Source organism: Furipterus horrens, unplaced genomic scaffold, assembly GCF_987537825.1.
Source record: "Furipterus horrens unplaced genomic scaffold, mFurHor1.1.pri manual_scaffold_2, whole genome shotgun sequence".
Lineage (NCBI taxonomy): Eukaryota > Metazoa > Chordata > Mammalia > Chiroptera > Furipteridae > Furipterus > Furipterus horrens.
Genome location: NW_028327172.1, coordinates 169,447,869 through 169,465,389, shown reverse-complemented (window position 1 = coordinate 169,465,389; position 17,521 = coordinate 169,447,869). Strand labels below are relative to the sequence as shown.

The following is a 17,521-nucleotide window of genomic DNA, read 5'->3' as shown; positions in this document are numbered from 1 at the left end:
TGTTACAAAGAGGAATCTTCCTGTTGATTTGGACTTCCATGTCTTGAGGTAGCGGAATGTTAACAAAACAAAAACTACACCCACATTTACGCCTGGAGCCAGAGGCACATGGGATGAGTGGGCTGGGCACTATTTCAGGACCACTCACCCAGGAAGGCAGCAGGAGAGATCAGAAGCAGAAACCTGTTCCCATTCACCTTTGATCTTATCCTCAGGTAAGGGGTGCCGTGCTCCCTGGCACAGTGCTTCCCAAACATGTTAGCATCATCTTCATGAGAATCACCCGGAGCTCATGTTAAACATACAGATTCTGGGGGCCTGGCGTTTGGGCCCTGGGATGGATATTTTTAATGATTCTCCAGGTAACCCTGTTGCAAGGCCAGCTTTGGGAGGCACTGCCCCAGCAGACAAGGATAGGGAAGGTACTGCAGACCTCAGACTTTTCCCTAAAGGAGACTTTCAAACCAATTAGACAGGAGGACAAAAGTTAGCACATTACTTTCTTTAGGAGAAAGGGGTTACAACGTTTCTCAAGAGAAACTGTGAGGGGGAATTGTAGCCTAAGAAGAATCATGGTATGAATATGAGACCCTAGTTCCAACAAGGACTTGCTGGGAGATAAGGATTTGATAAAAATCATGTTCCTTCTTGGATCCTTGACTTCCACATTTATAAAAGGAGACCATTGGATATTTTTCTAGCAAAGGTATTGTGAACAATTATGCAACATGTGATTGTTAAAACTAGTCTTCAGGATGAAAAAATTTATTTTGTCAGTTGTACCACTGATAATTCTGCCTCGTTCATGGAAAAAAGCAGAGTAGCTCAGACATTAAGAAAAACTGAAAAATTCGCAGTCAGGGTTTAAAAGTAACTGCTTTGAAGTCATTGAGACTCTTTACGAAGATCTGCACATTCTCATTACTGAGTTTTCCACTCTGTCTTTTAGCACTGTTTTGAACATGAAATCTGTTAATGCTTCACATGTATTAACTATATGTAAATATGTAAAGAATTTAAAACAGTGACTGGTACTAGTGTTAGTAAACATGACCTATTATTACTATTAAGACATCTAAACTACTGGTCGGGTCAAGATGGAAGTGTAAGTAAACATGGCTCATGTCCTCACACAACCACAGCAAAAATTACAATTTCAAAAACTGCTATCACCCAGAATCATCAGAAAACTGAGCTGTAAGGAAGTCCGACAACCAAGGAATTAAAGAAGTCACGTTCACCCAGGTGGGTAGGAGGGGCAGAGACACAGAGATGTGAAGATGTGGAACGGGTGGCCCCATACCCACATGTGGTAGATAAGAATTGGGAAGGATACCCCAGGAGCAAAGGATCCCAGCCCCACACAAGACCACCCAGCCCAGGTTTCCAGTGCCAGAAAGATAAGTCCCCATAACATCTAGCTGTAAAAACCATTTAGGGGGCGGGGGCTGGGGGGGTAGTGGAAGACCTGTAGGATTCTCAGGTGTCTCTTCTTAAAGGTCCCAAAATGGTCTTAGAATTTACGTAGACCCACCCCCTCTGGGCTTCAGCACAGCAGTTGGAAGGGCATCAATGGCATAAGAGGAGAAACTGAAGTGTCTGGCATCAGGGCGAGTACCGTGGACAGCTTCCCCCTGGATAAAACTTGACAGGCCAGACTGTGACCATTGTCCATTTTCTGAGCCCTCCCCTACACAGAGCTACAGAGCAGTGACACAATCTTGGAGACTCCATCAACCTGGTTCACAGGGGTTGTTCGTCCCAGGCAATTAGCTAAGGCTCTCGCAACCAACTTAACTGGGGTGTTTTTCTACAATAGGCCATGCTACTAAGACAAGGAGTCAAAGCAGCTCTATCTAATACATAGAAACAAACACAGGGAGACTGCGAACATGAGGAGATAAAGAAATATCGCCCAAATGAAAGAATAGAACAAAACTCCAGAAAAAGAATTAAACAAAATAGAGATAAGCAATCTATGAGATTCAGAGTTCAAAACACTGGTTATTAGGATGCTCAAGGAACTCAGGCAGAAATGAAGATTACCCTAAGTGAAATAAAAGAAAATTTACAAGGAATCAACAGTGGAGTGGATGAAGCTGAGAATCAAATTGATGATTTGGAACATAAGGAAGAAAAAAACATTCAATCAGAACAAGAAGAAAAAAGAATCCAAAAAAATGAGGATAGGGTAGGAGTCTGTGGGCCAACATCAAATGTACCAACATTCGAATCATAAAGATGGTGGAAGGAAAAGAGCAAGAAATTGAAAGCTTATTTGAAAAAATAATGAAAGAAAACTTTCTTAAGTTGGTGAAGGAAATAGACATACATGTCCAGGAAGCAAAGATAGTCCCAAACAAGATGGACCCAAAGAGGACCACATCAAGATGTATCATAATTAAAACACCAAAGATTAAAGATAAAGAGAGAATCTTAAAAGCAGCAAGAAAAAAGCAGATAATGACCTACAAATGAGTTCCCATAAGACTGTCAGCTGATTTCTCAAAAGAAGCTTTGCAGGCAAGAAGGGACTGGCAAGAAGTATTCAATGTGATGAAAAGCAAGGAACTACAACCAAGATTACTCTATCCAGCAAAGCTATCATTTAGAATGGAAGGGCCGATAAAGTGTTTCCCAGACAAGGTAAAGCTAAAGGAGTTCATCATCACTAAACCCTTATATTATGAAATGTTAAAGGGATTTATTTAAGAAAAAGGCCAGAAGTATGAATATTAAAATGGCAATAAATTTTCAATGATCAAAAATTAAATCTAAGAAACAAATTAAGCAAACAGAACACAAACATAACCATAAATATGAAGATCATTTGGAGAGTTATTAGGTGGGAGGGGGAAGGAGAAGAATGGAGGAAAATACAAAGAAGTACAAATAGGTAGTTACAGAATAGACAGGGGGATGTTACTAACAGTATAGAAAATAGAGTAGCAAAAAAACTTATATGCATGACCCATGAGCATGAACTAAAGGGAGGATTGCCAGAGTGAATGGGAGTACCAGGTGGATGGGGTCAAAAGGGGAAAAAACTGAGACTACTGTAATAGTATAATCAATAAAATATATTAAAAAATAAACTCCCGCCCACGAAATAGCACAACATGGCATTCTAGCAATAAAAACCGTTAAAAGAAAGACAGTAATTTTTTTTCCCATTCTATAGCCATGTTACAAAGCATTGTCCTTGGAAAGGTCAGAATCATTCTTTCTGTTGGGCTGACAACATTCTTTGTTGAAGAACACCAATTCTGCACTCCAGACACTCAGAATCATGTCATCTCTTACCATTCTTGCAGACGCTGACATTCAGAACTCCTGAGCCCAGGCAGTTTCCTGTAGGTATACAGAAGCCGGCATTGTCTGAGGTATTGGCTAAGATTTCTTCAGGCACCTTAAACCGAAAGGCAGGCAGTCCCTGTACGCTCTCAAAGTCACTGAAAGTGATATACAATGACCTGTTAGGAAGTAAGAACAAAAATGTCAGTGTGGGCTCCACTCAGCAGGATGTGGCCTGAATCAGGAAGTTAGCAACAGTTCTTGGCTACAATACAGTGAAGAGCTTGGAGGGTCAGTGAAAAATGAAGATGCAAAAGAAAGCTGGAGGAGCTCAGACACTCAATGTGTAATTAAAGTAGGAGGTGAACTGCGATGAAAGATGTTTAAGAGGTAGCAACTGTGGTAATATACAAACATGGCCAAGAAAAAAAAAAATGTAGCAGAAAATGAAGAAGATGACGTTTAAAATGGAGACTCACATAGAAATAAATAAGTGATGTAGACCATCAGGGACATGTGTCAGCATGGGTGAGGCAGAAGCAAAGAAAAGGAAGCAAGGTTGAGGCCAAGGCAAAGCCCAAGCTTGGCCTGGAAAAGTGCCCCATAGACAGACACTTGCTTTGATACGCATTTCCCTCAAGTAAAAAATGTCCATCTTTTGCCCATTATTGATTTCTGTGGGGGTCAATATATTTCTGCTTTTGGTTGTCAACGGAATTTCAAATAGCGGTCCCCAGAAATACTAACCACCCTCATGTTTGCACAGCACTTGAGTACAGGTATCTTCTACTTTTCAAAAGTCTGCTTTATACTACTTTACCTCTGTTAGGCAGGATGGATAGTAAACCAAGGTAGGAAGTGGGGTTGCGGGGTGTAGGGGGTGGTGGGTGGGGAACATGCCTCATGCATTATTTCAGCAGTCCTGAGCCCAGTCCAATAAGACAGCTGGGCCTTTGAACATCACAGGCAAAGATAGCACAGGAGGAGGGGAGTTCTTGACACTGTGCTGGGAAAGGAAGCCTCCGTAGCAATTTCACTAAGACAAAGAGCCTTTACTAGCTGAGAAAAAAAAGCCTTTGTAACTGTATATTTATCCCAAGGTCGAGAAGCGGCAGAGGGAGGGGTAGCTGGGAGTTAGCTAAAGTATATAACTCCTGAACCCCAAATAGCTGGGACACTCAGATTAGCTTTCATGGGAAAAGGTGAAAAGCTAAAATAGCATCTGTTTTGCAACAAGGCATTTGTGGAGCAGCCCCACCTAGCTCCTTCCCCTGGAGCTACACTCAGTAGCTCAGCATCAAGCCCCATAGCTTTGAGCTGTGTCTGTGGGTATCTGCGCTTTATCTCCATTTATTCTGTGCATGATGGATCCTAAGGTATCAGAAAAGCCTAAGTGGGCTGGGAAGGGTGTTATGCTTAGTGTAAAACTGGACATACTTGGTATGATTTGGTGGGTTATTTTTTATATCTTGGAACGGTCAAAAAATTATCCATGTAAATTAATAAGTGCTTCTTTGCTTTACACCAAATCAGCTTACAGAAGGTTTCATAGCAATAGTCTACTTTCAGATAACGGGGGTGGGGGGGTCGAGGTGGGGAGCCTGTAACAGACCAAGCACTTTCACACATAGTACCAAGCTTGTCTTAGTCCATCCTTCAGCCCTTCACCTGAGGGCCGAGAGGAAGTGTGCTCTGGGCCTCACTTTTCATCTTTGAACAGTGATGAGATAGCTCTCTGGCAAGGTTGTGAATAAGATGGAAATTGCCTTCCACTTACGTCCCACCCATACAGCATTTTTTAAATGAAATGTTATAGGCAAACAGAAAGAGAGAACATATTATAATAAATACCTTTTATAACAAATATTAATCAGATAAACAAAAAATATATTATAGATAGGACTGTAGCACTCTATAAACACTCCTGATTCGAGTCCTTCTCTGTTTCCCCAGGAGAAACCACTGTCCTGAATTTGTGGTTTATCATTCCCATGCAAATCTTTATATTTTACATATGTGCATATTCATAAACAGTATGTGGCACTGTTGGCTATTTTAAAATATTAAATACAGTATACCATATTCTCTTTCTGTAATTTGCTTCTTCATTTAACATTATATTTTTAAGATTTTTTTTTTTTTACATTAATGTACCGTAACTCTGGTTCTTACATTTTAAATCCTATCTGGTATTCCATCACATAAATATACTAGAATTTATACTTTCATTTTCATAAGCACTTAAATTGTTTCCAATTTTTAATACTACAATATTGCAATGAACATTTCTGTTTCTGAGGAGAGATCAGTACTACCTGGTGACTGATTAAATGCAGGAGTACGGAGATATTACAGTTCCCCAATGTGAGCCCTACCAGGGCTGACTGGGCAGGTGGTGAAATTATGTTAGATAGGCAACACCCAAAGAACAGCAATTCTTGAGAATATTAAATCAACAGTGTCCCATGTGACCAGGTCATTTCTGATTTTGCAGTTTCATAAAAGGCCTTGAAAGAGTGGGAGAGAAAATGGTGGCTGCGAGAGTCAGCTACTCATTCAAGCAGTTCAAGGGTGGTGGGCAGGAAAAGGTGCAGTGGATGATGGGGAGATGGGAACCAGGGTGCAGAGCAGGCTGCCTTCTTCCCACAAAGACGTAACCATGTTTGCTGGAAGAAGGAGCAGGCAGTAGAGAGGGAGAGGTGACAGGGCCAGTGAGAATATACATGATCAGTGGCACAATTATAGCTAAGCAAATACCTATAAACTCTTAATTATGGACAACAGTATGATTTATTTATCTTCTATGGAGAGATTACCTATTGCCTGGAAAAAGAACAGGTCAAGTTTCATGCCTGATGAAGCATATCATATTAACTAACAGCCAACACATGATTTTATTTACTGTGGGACAGGCCCTGAACTAAGTATTTTACTAACAGTAATGCATTTGTCCTCAGAGCAACTCTCCAGGTAGGTAACTAGTTTTATCTTTATTTTACAAATGAGGAAAGTGAGTAGTTAAATCACTTTCCCCAGGTCACACAGTGGTATGTGGTAGAGCTGGTATTCAAACCAATGCAGTCAGGCTTGCAAGTTCAATCTGTAAACCACTGCTCTACACTGCCTCTCAAAACACCATCATCATTTATCACTGATGAAACATGAATATCCATGCCTAGTAAGTGCAGCTACATATATCCCTCACACAGTTCTGGTGGTCTTGCAGTCAACAATATTTTGAAACTTCTTACCTGCAAAAATCAGATGGAAAGACATAAAGGATTTCATCTTTGGTTAATAGAGGGTGAAATGTATCACCGTCTGTTCCATTAATCATATTGCACCTGTCTGTTGCCCACCAGCCAAGTGACCTATAATTGATAAGAATGAGAAAGAGTCAAGAGCATCAAATCTGATTTTAGATACTTTTTTGCAAATGGCCAGGAATTTTCAAGAGTTACTAGAAGCCAGCTACCGAAAAAATCTCATTCATATGCAGACACAAAGAGATATTAGTTAGGGATTCAATCAAATGGGGGGAAATAGGCTCCTGACCCCTTTGAGAAAGGCAAATAGCCAAAAATCCCTTTTTCCTTCCTCAAGAAAGAGGTTTAGAAGTCTCCATTTACTTAAAACAATGATCCAATTTAGCATTAATAATAGCCTGACAGATAAGTTCTGGATAGATAATATCCATGACAGAGCATTAACTCTGTCTCCCTTCAGAACAGTTCTGTTCCAAAATTAATGGCGGTCTTCTCTTGGGTGTCAAGGAAAGTTAATACTGAATTGATTTTATACTCACTAAAAGCACAGTTGAGCTAGTGGGCTTCCCAACTAAAATAATTCTGCAAATCAACATCAATGGAGTAAATCTTCATAATTTTGAACTGTCAACCTAGAATTCCATACCTAACTAAAGTCATTCAAAACTGAGAGTGAAATTTAGACATTTTAAAATATACAAAGCGTAAGGAAGTTTACCACTCACAGACGCTTACTGAAAGAACTACTGATGCAGGGTTTCTCAACCTATTAACATTTTGAGCCTGATCATTTTTGTGGGGGGACTGTCCTGTACACTGTGGAATGTTTAGCAACATCCCAGGTTTCTACCCAGGGGATTCCAGTGGCACCTCCCAGTTGGGACAACCAAAAATGTGTCCAGACATCACCAAATGTCCCGTGAGGCTGTAAAACTATCTTTGCTTTAGCATCACTGTTGAAATGGGTAATTTTTAGCAAGAAAACTAAACCCAGGGGGAAGATCTGAGAAGGAAAAAAAATATTAATAAGATATGTTGGTACTGAATTATGTACTGACCATAAAAAGTGAACTTTTTATTTATATTTGGTTCCCTAAGAAGGTAAAACAAGTTGTAGACAAGAATAACACAGACTGTGTGTGTGTTAAGAAATGAGTAAAGTTATTGTCCTGTTTGGAAGGAGAGGAGAGACAATAGATAGCTTTAGATTTGTTAGAAAAATATTGTTAAATATGAATCATAAAATCTAGGATAGCCTAGACACAAACCAGAAAAAGATAAGTCCAAATATATTAACTAATATCTCATACCATAAATGTATCGGTAATTGTAATATGTATATAAAAGGATTAAATTCCTATTGAAAGACTGAAAATAAATAACTAAATGGTGTTTAAAACAAAACCCAACTATCCCCTGTTTACAAGTAAACTTCCCTTCCAGCCCAGTGCCCCAGGCATCTAGTTCCCCCTCAAGAAGTAACACCATTGCCGGATCCTTGTATCTTCTTTCAGGGATCTTACACTGTGCATGTGCCCATGCTTACAAATATGTTTATGTATGTGTTTTTAAAATTTAAATAAACTTTTTGTTTAAAATTAGTTTGATATTTACAGAAAAGTTGTGACGATAACAGAGAGTTCCCCTGATTCAGAAGTAAATTTAATGTTCAAGAACAGAACTCCACATACCTTAGTCCCTGAAGAATGAGCCTCGTTTTTTCTCCAATGTTTCTAACTTCTCTAACTTTAAAAAATTATCTTGTTTTATAAGTAGCTTTATTGAAAGCTGCCTCAGCTCCTTTTTTGGAAGTAATGTGTTTACAGGACACATAATAAAATAAAAAATAGTTTTGAAATACTATTTTTCTGAACTCAACTGTGTTTCATCTTTAAAAAAAATAACACAAATAATCTATAATTGCTAAATTAAATTTAAAAGAGACCCTCTTCCTTCCCTCAAAACAAGTAGCGGTTTGAAAAGTTACGAGTACTGTAGTTGTACCTCATGCAACAACTACCAAGCAGAAGAGGGACCCGCACCGGCCTGTAGCTCATGGTTGGCCACGACACATCCACAAACTATTAACATTCACTTTGTCACGTGCATTATCCCAGTTTTGAGTCATAAAATAAGAACTGTAAGTATATTTTCCATATTTATAGATTTTTTCATCCAAAAAAGAGACAGTGTTAAAAATCTTTTTGAAATAACATGTAAGTGGACATTAGGTTTAAATGAACATTGACAAATAATTACACCGATGAATTATGAGACTTACGTTTTTCCATTCCATTCCACAATCTTTGAAAAGTTCAGGTAATTGTCTTCTCCAGTTAGAAAAACATAGTCTCCATCATTAGTCCCATTTTTCTGAAAATAAGTGAATATGATCATTTAAAATAACGTGATGGTTAATTTTATGTGCAAGTTGGAAGGACTGTGGTGCCAGCCGTTTGGTTGAACACTAGTCTAGATTTTGCTGTATTTTGTAGATGTGATTAACATTTACAATCAGTTGGCTTTAAGTAAAAGAGATTACTGTAGATAATATGGGTGTACTCATTCAATCAGTTGAAGGCTTAAAAACAAAATCTGGAGGAAAAAGAATTCTCAAGACTGCAACAGAGAAATCCTGCCTGAGTTTCCAGCCTGCCAAGCTGTCCTAGGATTTCAGACTTGCCACCTGCCAGCCCCCACAATTGCATGTACCAATTCCTTAATACAAATCTCTTAAAAGATAGCTAGATATAGATAGATACATTATCTCCCATTGGTTCTGTTTCTGTGGAGAACCCTAACTTATGCAGTAACTAATTTAGTCTTCGTGAATCTGTCTTACTTGGGCCTAATTGCTACATGAGACTGAACCAGAACACAGTGAGGAACTGCCAAACACAGAATTACCATATGACCCCCAAATCCTGCTTCTATGTATATAGCCAAGAGAATTCCATTCCAAGGTATATATCCAAAGTTCATACAAAAATTTATATACAAATGTTCACAGCAACATTATTCATAAAAGCCAAAAAGTAAAAACCACCCAAATATCTATCAATAGCTAAATGGATAAACAAAGTGTGATATATCCATGCAACGAAATATTACTTGGCCATAAAAATAAATGAAGTGCTGATACATGCTGATACATGGATGGACCTTTATACAAAATAAAAGAAGACAGAGCGAAGATCATATATTGTATGATTCCATTTATATGAATGCCCAACTGCCAGAGATGGTTCCAACTCAGAGGTGGTGCCTCTTGGCCCCCATTTGTACAGTGTGCATGCGTGTGTCAGTTTTTTAATTTTCTTTTTTGCCTAACAAAGCCATGCTACAGTCTGAAATGCCCTTCCTCTGTAGCTCTGAGGAAGCTCCCACATAGAGAGAGCCTGGCTTCTCTCCTCTTGTCTGTGGTCCAGGCCAGCCTGGCCTCTCCTGCTCAGGACAGGGTGCTGCTGATCCAGCACCCGACAAGGACAGGAGACAGGCTGGGCAGGAGGGGGCTTCCTTATGTTTTGTTTTGTTTCCAACAAAAACCACAACCTTTTGTCTTTTTAGAGGAGGTCAAACACAAAACTTAATATTGAAATACCACACTTCTGTAACATAATTCAGGAAAGTATAAATAGAATTGACATTTGATAAAGTCTTTATGTTGTTCGAGAGAAAATAAAATGTTATGATAAGCTTTAGATATTTTTTTTTGTACTTTGCTTTTCTAAAAATGTTTTATTGTTTATGCTATTACAGTTGTCCCATTTCCCCCACCAAAACACAACCTTATTTGTCTTTCCAGAAGCAAAAAAAGAAACAAAAAAGATGCCCTCCTTTGAACTTATTAAAAAACAAATCTATGGATTCATAGGCAAATCCATAAAGACAGAAAGTGGCTGCCAGGGGGCTGGTAGGAAGGGAATAGAAGTGACTGCTCATGGGTATGTGGTTTTGGGGGGAAAGATGAGGAAAATGTTCCAGAATTTGAAAGTGGTGGGGGTTGCAAAACCTTGTGACTATACCAAAAACCACTAAATCATACGCTTTAAAATGAGTTATAGAACTAAGATATATTTATATGTAATATATAGATAATATGTACATATATAATATATACACATTTTTATACATGTATACAGTTGTGTATATACATATTCAATTTTCTTAAGCATAAAATAAAAGTTCTTGATAAAATTTAACAACTTCATGACATTATGCAAAAATAATTTACTTAACCATTCTCTTCTTACTGGATGTTTAGTTTTGAGGGTTTTTTTGCTACTATAAATAATGTCGTATGAATATCTTTATGCCTAAAACCCTTTTTGGTACTTCCGTTTTCTAAACAGATCACTAAAAGTGAAATTATTAGATAAAAGAACATGTACATTTTTAAACCTTTTGATACATACTGTCAAGTTGTTCAAGGTCACCGAGCCGGAAAATGGTGGAAATAGCAGGATAAGTCAGTTTACATTTCCCAAATGACTTTTTTTTAAACTTTGCTAACTGGCGGAACAAAAGAATGGTTTCTTGTCTCTTTTTGCATTTCTGAGTTCACCCAGGTTGAACTCTTTTTTCGTATCATTCAGCTATACCCTAAACAATGTGATACTTTTTGCGAATTCTCTTTTCAAGTTTTCTGCCTTCTTACTTGGGTTCTTCTTTTTGTCACTTAACATTATTTTGCCAACTATGTCAATAAATCAGCATGGTCCACATACCTAATGGTCATGTCATGTTTCACATATGACATTTTATGTGACTTTCAGAAGTGAGATAAGACTCTTCTTTAAGAGCAGCAATGCGAAAACAGCAACTTGGTTGAAAATTCAAATACCTCACATTTAAAAGATGCTGAACCACCAATTTAAAAAATGCATGTATGTTGCTTCTTGGAGTCCTCCACTTAACTCAGGTGTGGCTAAACTAAGTGGTTAAGCATTTAAATATTTCAGAGTAAGTCAAAAAGAGTTCTCCCTAGCTGTTATCGGCCCAAAAATCAGACACTGAATGATGTTCCCTGTCTCTTGCTAGAACTTTTGTTATTTGAGGACAAGCAGAAATATGTTTTGTGTTATTGCAGTAGGGATACAAGGGACATATCACTGAAGGAGGCTGAGAAATGTTCTGATGGTATGACCACAACAACATTCATATCACTGGCATAACATAAGCAACATCCATCCTCCAGGTAGAATTGGCTAGACTGGCTGACTTCTCAAAGATACTTTCCACCAACTAGAGATTTATACATCGGAGAACCCACTCTCAGTGGGAGGTGCCTGAACTCTCATATCAAGGAGAACAGAAGTCCCCTCAAGTCAGTGGGTGCAGATATGCTGATTGGCTTTGCAATATGCAAATAAGAGTATCTGATATATAACCAGCTCCCTTTTCCTTGGGAGCTCTGTGAATTCACCTCATCCTACTCACTCACACACCCTTTCCCTCCCCATTAATTGATTGGTTGTTTCGTCATTAAAGTCTTTGAAGGAAAAGTGTTTGACGGTGTCCATTAGGGTTGAGCGGGTGGGACAGGCATACAGGCCTAGTGTATCCCCAGGGAATGCTGGCAGAACCCACAAGGATTAAGAAAAGATTTGAGGCCAGGATTGGCGGGTGCAGAACAGTGGGTGCTAGTGAAGGTGCACAACCTCACAGCCTGTCCTGGTCACTGAGTGAACGTCTGTGCTACTGGCTAAAGAGTACATGGCCAAAGCGGATGAAAAACTGAACAAACACACTGCTTTATTTGGCTCCAAAATGAACACACATACCAGTCATTCATATTAATTCAGGGTCACTTTTTGAGCCAGTCGTGGAGGGGAAAAAGAATAACGGTCCCTGAATTGTGTATTGCAACTAACTCATTGTTTGAAAATCAGTTTAATGGATTTCTCCCTTAGCCTTTTCAAAACAAGCTTTGAGATATGGGTACTTCTAGTCTCAAGTTAGAAATGATGAAACTGAAGTTCAGAAAAGTCTCATAGTTATTGAATGAAGAAGTCAAAAGGCAAATCTAGGCTCTCTGATTCTAACAAGTCTCATGTTTCTCTCCTGAATGTGGGAAATCCACTGAAGGTACTAATTTAACTGAGCAACAGTACAGGGCCCTTGCAGAGATATAGTGGTCCCCAAATCATCAAAATAAGATTTGGCATTGAACACTGAAATGGATGATACTTTGAAAGATCACATCTGATTAATGGCACAGCCACATTATGTATTTTCATAGCTACACTCATTCACAGTCAGTGCTGGCAGTGTGCTATGGGAGAAGCCACCGCCCCCCCCCCCCCCCCCACTAAAACACTTATTTTCCACATGCTGTACAAGACATCTAGAATTCCAGGCAATTTTGGTCTTCTAGAGAAACCCAATGTGAAGGTGAAATCTGGCTTGTGGCACCCTGTGAGATGAATAGAGGCTCTGAAAAGAACAATCCACTTACCCCATAGTACAAGCCGAAATAGGGAGGGATGTCGGGTCTGAAAGGGTGGATGAGGGACAAGAGCTCATCTTTGTAGCCCCAGAGCAAGTCTTCAACTGTGTGCGTCACAAAGAATTCCTGCTGGTATGCCTTTAACAGCGCCTGGATGAGCAGCTGGATGAAGCCCTGGTGGGCCCATTCCATGGCGGTCTGGGAAGCACAGGCAAATTCAGAGAGCAGCGTATCTACCCCACTCTCCTACTGAGCCTTCGGCAAAGGGAGCTGGAAACTTAAATGCTGAGATTAAATAGCTGGAAAAACAGCTAGCGAGCTCCTCTCTGGCTGCACGTGCAGGAATAAAACTCTTTAGATATCCTTTCTCAGTATTACATCTTTAACGGTGAGCTTAGCATCCCCACGTGCCGCCCTGTGATCCCCACAAAGCAGGAGAAAAGGGAAAAAGCTCTTGCAATTACACTGGCATCTTTAGCCACAAGGTGGCACCATCTTCATCCTGATCGAGGACAGAGGCTGGAGCCCTCCTATACCCTACACCACTAGGCAGTAAGGCAAGGCCCGATCTAGGATCTAAAGTCTTATAGGTCCTGGATCCATCATTAGTCCGTCGTCGGCAGCCGTCCGTCTCGAGAGACGATGGTGTAGCTTCTTAAGAGTCTATCTGCACCGCCGAGAATGGCTGTGCAGTCCGACTCGGGAGTGACATCGTATCTGTCTCCTCACGTGTTGAATCGACATCTTGCAATGACGCTGGAGTGTCCTCTCCAGTGAAGCTGAAGCTACAGAGCCTGGGCAGGGTGATATGGAGGGTCTGCTGTTGCCCATGCAGCAGACCCCCCCTCTCTTCGCAGCTGAAGGGTCCAAGGGAAAGACGGAGTCAATACAGCTTGGCTTCAGGTGCGCCGCAGGAGTTGCCGGTGTTGACTACAACGTCAAACCGCCTTAGGGACTCCGGCTCCGGATTTTCTGTCAGGGTTTACTCCCTTAGCCTTTCCCCTGAAGAGGTATGCCGCAAGGCAGCGGAGGTTTTTTGGAGTCAGAGTTTTCCTTCTCTGATGTACCCTGACTGGAAGATCGAACCAGCGACACTTAGCTCGCAGGCCGACGCTCAATCCACTGAGCTAAACCAGCCAGGGCCATCCATCATTAGTAACCAGATGCAAATGGAGTGGTCACCTAGGGGTTAGAATGGGAACCTCGGAGGGGGATTGGTGTTGGTGAACAGGAATGTTTCCTGAGTGTCAAGTCAAGTATGTTATTATTAGATAGAATTGCCAGTATAATCAGAGCCCAATGAAATCACTCTATGTGGTATCAACAGCCCTATCTCTTATCATTTGGAATGGGGAAAAAGTCAATACATATTTTGAGAATTAAAAAATATAAGGTAGCAATCTAAATTCAGAAGTGGTATGTAAATTCTATTGCTAGAGTTTCTGAACCAAAACAAGGGGCAAACAAATGTTTTTAAAATTATTAGCTACTCAAAAAAAAAAAAAAATTCCTAGAGACACATTTATTTACACAAGTGCTAATCCTGAACACACCGCAAGAATTATGAAAAAAAATCTTAAAATTTGCATTTGTCACCATTTGAAAAGACCTTGTTTGAAAAACCTCAGAAAAACATTTAAAATAAACTTTAAAAAAGGGCAGGGAAAAATATTTTTTCTTTTTATACATGTATATTTTTAACATAATTTAACTCTTAATGTAAAGCCATAATAACCTTAAGTTAGCATTTCCTTTCTTCTAAAATCCACAATAATGGTGCTTAAAATGCTTACTTACCACTGCAGGAATATTTATTGTTCTAATTAAATCAGTTCTGGCGTCTCCAACAGACTGATCTCGTACAAAAACATAGGCCTTGTTGCTAACAGCAGATATTGTTGTTCCATTATCTCCAAATTGAATATCTGCTTTGTCTCTGATTTCCCTAAAAGAAATACATTTTGTTTGAAAAGTCACTACTTTAAAAAGCAATATCTTCCCCTTCTCCCATATCAAGGTTATTTTCAATATATGTACTATTTCAAACATAACTGTTAGAGAGATTGCAGATACTGACCCTGTAAAAACGGGTGATTAAAACTATAATGTGAGAAGGAAACGAGGCCTAGGATAGTCTTCTCAAAAAAATTGTCGTTTTGAATCTTTTCTCTCACAGTTTGGAAAATGCAATGGTTGGGAATCAAAGCCAACGAACTCTCTCGTGGGTTATGGTTTGGTCCCAAAATATATTCGCAAGGAATACATACAAAATCTAATAGGAGCCATTCTGTTAAAACATTTGTGCACTCTGCAGTTAGAGGGTACTGCGGTGGGCTTTTGGTTGTTGGACATTCACTCCCCTTTTCCCGATTAGAGCCCTGACTTTCCTTTCTCTCCTGCACTGGGCAGCGGCGTGGGACTTAGGCTCAGCTTGACCATTTCTTGTCTGGGAGCCTCTTGACTCGTGAGCACAGGGCCTCCGGACAGAAAACACGGTCGAAATATCGGTTTCCTCCAGGGGTCGCACACGAGACGAGGATCCTTGTGCTCCGGAGATGCTGGTCCTTAAAGCTGCCCTGGACCCTGCCTCTTTCTTTCTGGCTGCAACTTGCGATCTGTAACACACTTTATAGCCTTCAAACAAATTCTCTTTTTATTTAAATTGGCAAGAGGTAGTTTCTCTCGCTTGCAACTAAAGCCTCCTTATATAGAAAGCATAATTCAGTCTTTTTACAGGAGAGAAAAGGGAGATTCAAATAAAGTAAGTAGTCCAGGACTAACCAGGCAGTGGCAGAGCAAGGTTTAGAATCCTGGTCCCCTGACTGTGCTTCCAAGGTTTTCCTTGACTCTACAGAGAAGAGGAAATTTCAAAGGCAAATAAATCCCTGCCTTTGCCAAGGCTGGTGCCTGCAGACGGGCATTCCTCCTCGCTTCCAGCCCCAGAGCCTCCCTGTAGCCAAGGTGAGAAGGCAAAGACTTCTCTAGGTGTACCTGGTTAGAGCAGGGCCCAGGACCCACCTCTGGCCTAGATGACCACTGAGGAACTAGAAGTAGAAAAAGCGACCCCGGGGTGAACACCAGTTGCACACAAAGAAATCCAGACCAGGGAGCAAAGAGCTGGCACTCAACGTCAGTCCAGAAACCCAGGGATAGACTCTGCCAAGTTTCCTGGTCAATGACGAAAACTGATGACCTTGCTAAAGCTTTTGTTTTTTAAATTTATTTTTCACTGAGCCCTGGGTCAGGAATCTACAGGCCTGAATAATTCCAACCCTAGAGCCTCTGTTATTTATGTTTATTTATGTGTACTGACTCTGGAGATGACTTTTAAAATGTTTTCTTTATGGCTCACCCCATAAGAACCTGATGTTTTAAAGGGAAACGGAGCATGGGGACTCTAATCATTTTAAGCCTTGTTACTGGATTAGGTTTCTCAATAAATTTCCACAAGTCAAAGCTCTGGCTTCCCAAACCACTAAACATTGAACTCACTTGGCAGGCACCAGGGGACCATGACAGGTCACTCAGAGCTAACCACATGACTTCCCCTCAGCCATCAGCCACTTTGAGGCATGACTGACATGTGGCCTTTGCAGAGGTCACTGAAGGAAGACAGTGCCACTGGGCTGTCAGAAATGGCCTCCCACTCTGCAGAGGCCAAGAAAACCAAGGAGAGAGATGGTGAGGGGATTCCCTCTCAGAACAACATAGAGTCATATAGTCAAGAGGATCATAGAGTCAGAGGAAACCCAAAATGTTTCTCCTTCCAAGCGCTCCTGTCCCCCCCACAACCCTAGGGATACCACAACATCAGCAAGTCTCATTACCCAAATCTCCCCCACAGCTGGTCAAGAACAGTCAACTGGAAGCAGGGCAGCCTCCTGGTGAACAGCAGATGAAGAGCAAGAAGTGATCAATCACTGCCTTACGTTATCTGACAATATCAAAGCTAGAAATAGAAACTTTTTTTTTTTTAAAGGCAAGGTGAATGTTAGGCCTAGATAATTAATTCAGGAACCGTACTTGAAAGTACCTGGTACACGTCCCTGGTACTTAGAATATACTTATAAATCATACTGATGTTAAAGCCCCCAGGACATCACAGGTTCAGACTATAGCTTAATATTTGTTATTCACAATGGTGGCCCTAGTCATGAAGAAAGGGTTGAGTTATGATCCATGAACTATTTCATCAGGCAGGAACGTACCTGTTTGATTTTAGAGATATTTCATTTTAAATCTCTTTTTAAAAATTTTTACTTTTTAAAAGAAAAAAATAATTTAACTCCTAAATGCTTAAACAGAAGGCAAACAATAGCCTGAGATAAAAAATTTTTAGAAAAGGATAATTTTAATTAGTTGGAAAATTAACATCTATCTGTGCAATACCTCAGAGATTTGGCTAGATTAGATATACATAATACTATCATATATAATCCTTATCTTTCGCCTTTTTAGTTCATCATCATTCATCCAATGCTCTTTGCTGAGATCACTATCAGCAGTGACTGGG

At 40.1% G+C, this 17,521-nt stretch overlaps 1 protein-coding gene across 2 annotated transcripts in view; it reads right to left on the bottom strand.

Annotated features, from left to right (window-relative positions):
• SCARB2 (scavenger receptor class B member 2) overlaps nucleotides 1-17,521 on the bottom strand; it is a 56,086-nt gene that overhangs the window by 10,373 nt on the left and 28,192 nt on the right. The window contains exons 3-7 of one of the 2 annotated variants that reach the window (XM_090266737.1): nucleotides 14,806-14,953; nucleotides 13,018-13,206; nucleotides 8,842-8,933; nucleotides 6,546-6,665; nucleotides 3,304-3,473 (exon numbers count right to left, since the gene is read on the bottom strand). In XM_090266737.1, the coding sequence (XP_090122863.1) occupies nucleotides 3,304-3,473; nucleotides 6,546-6,665; nucleotides 8,842-8,933; nucleotides 13,018-13,206; nucleotides 14,806-14,953 (719 nt within the window). The remainder of the gene's footprint in view (nucleotides 1-3,303; nucleotides 3,474-6,545; nucleotides 6,666-8,841; nucleotides 8,934-13,017; nucleotides 13,207-14,805; nucleotides 14,954-17,521) is intronic. The other variant, XM_090266738.1, reaches the window with a different exon arrangement.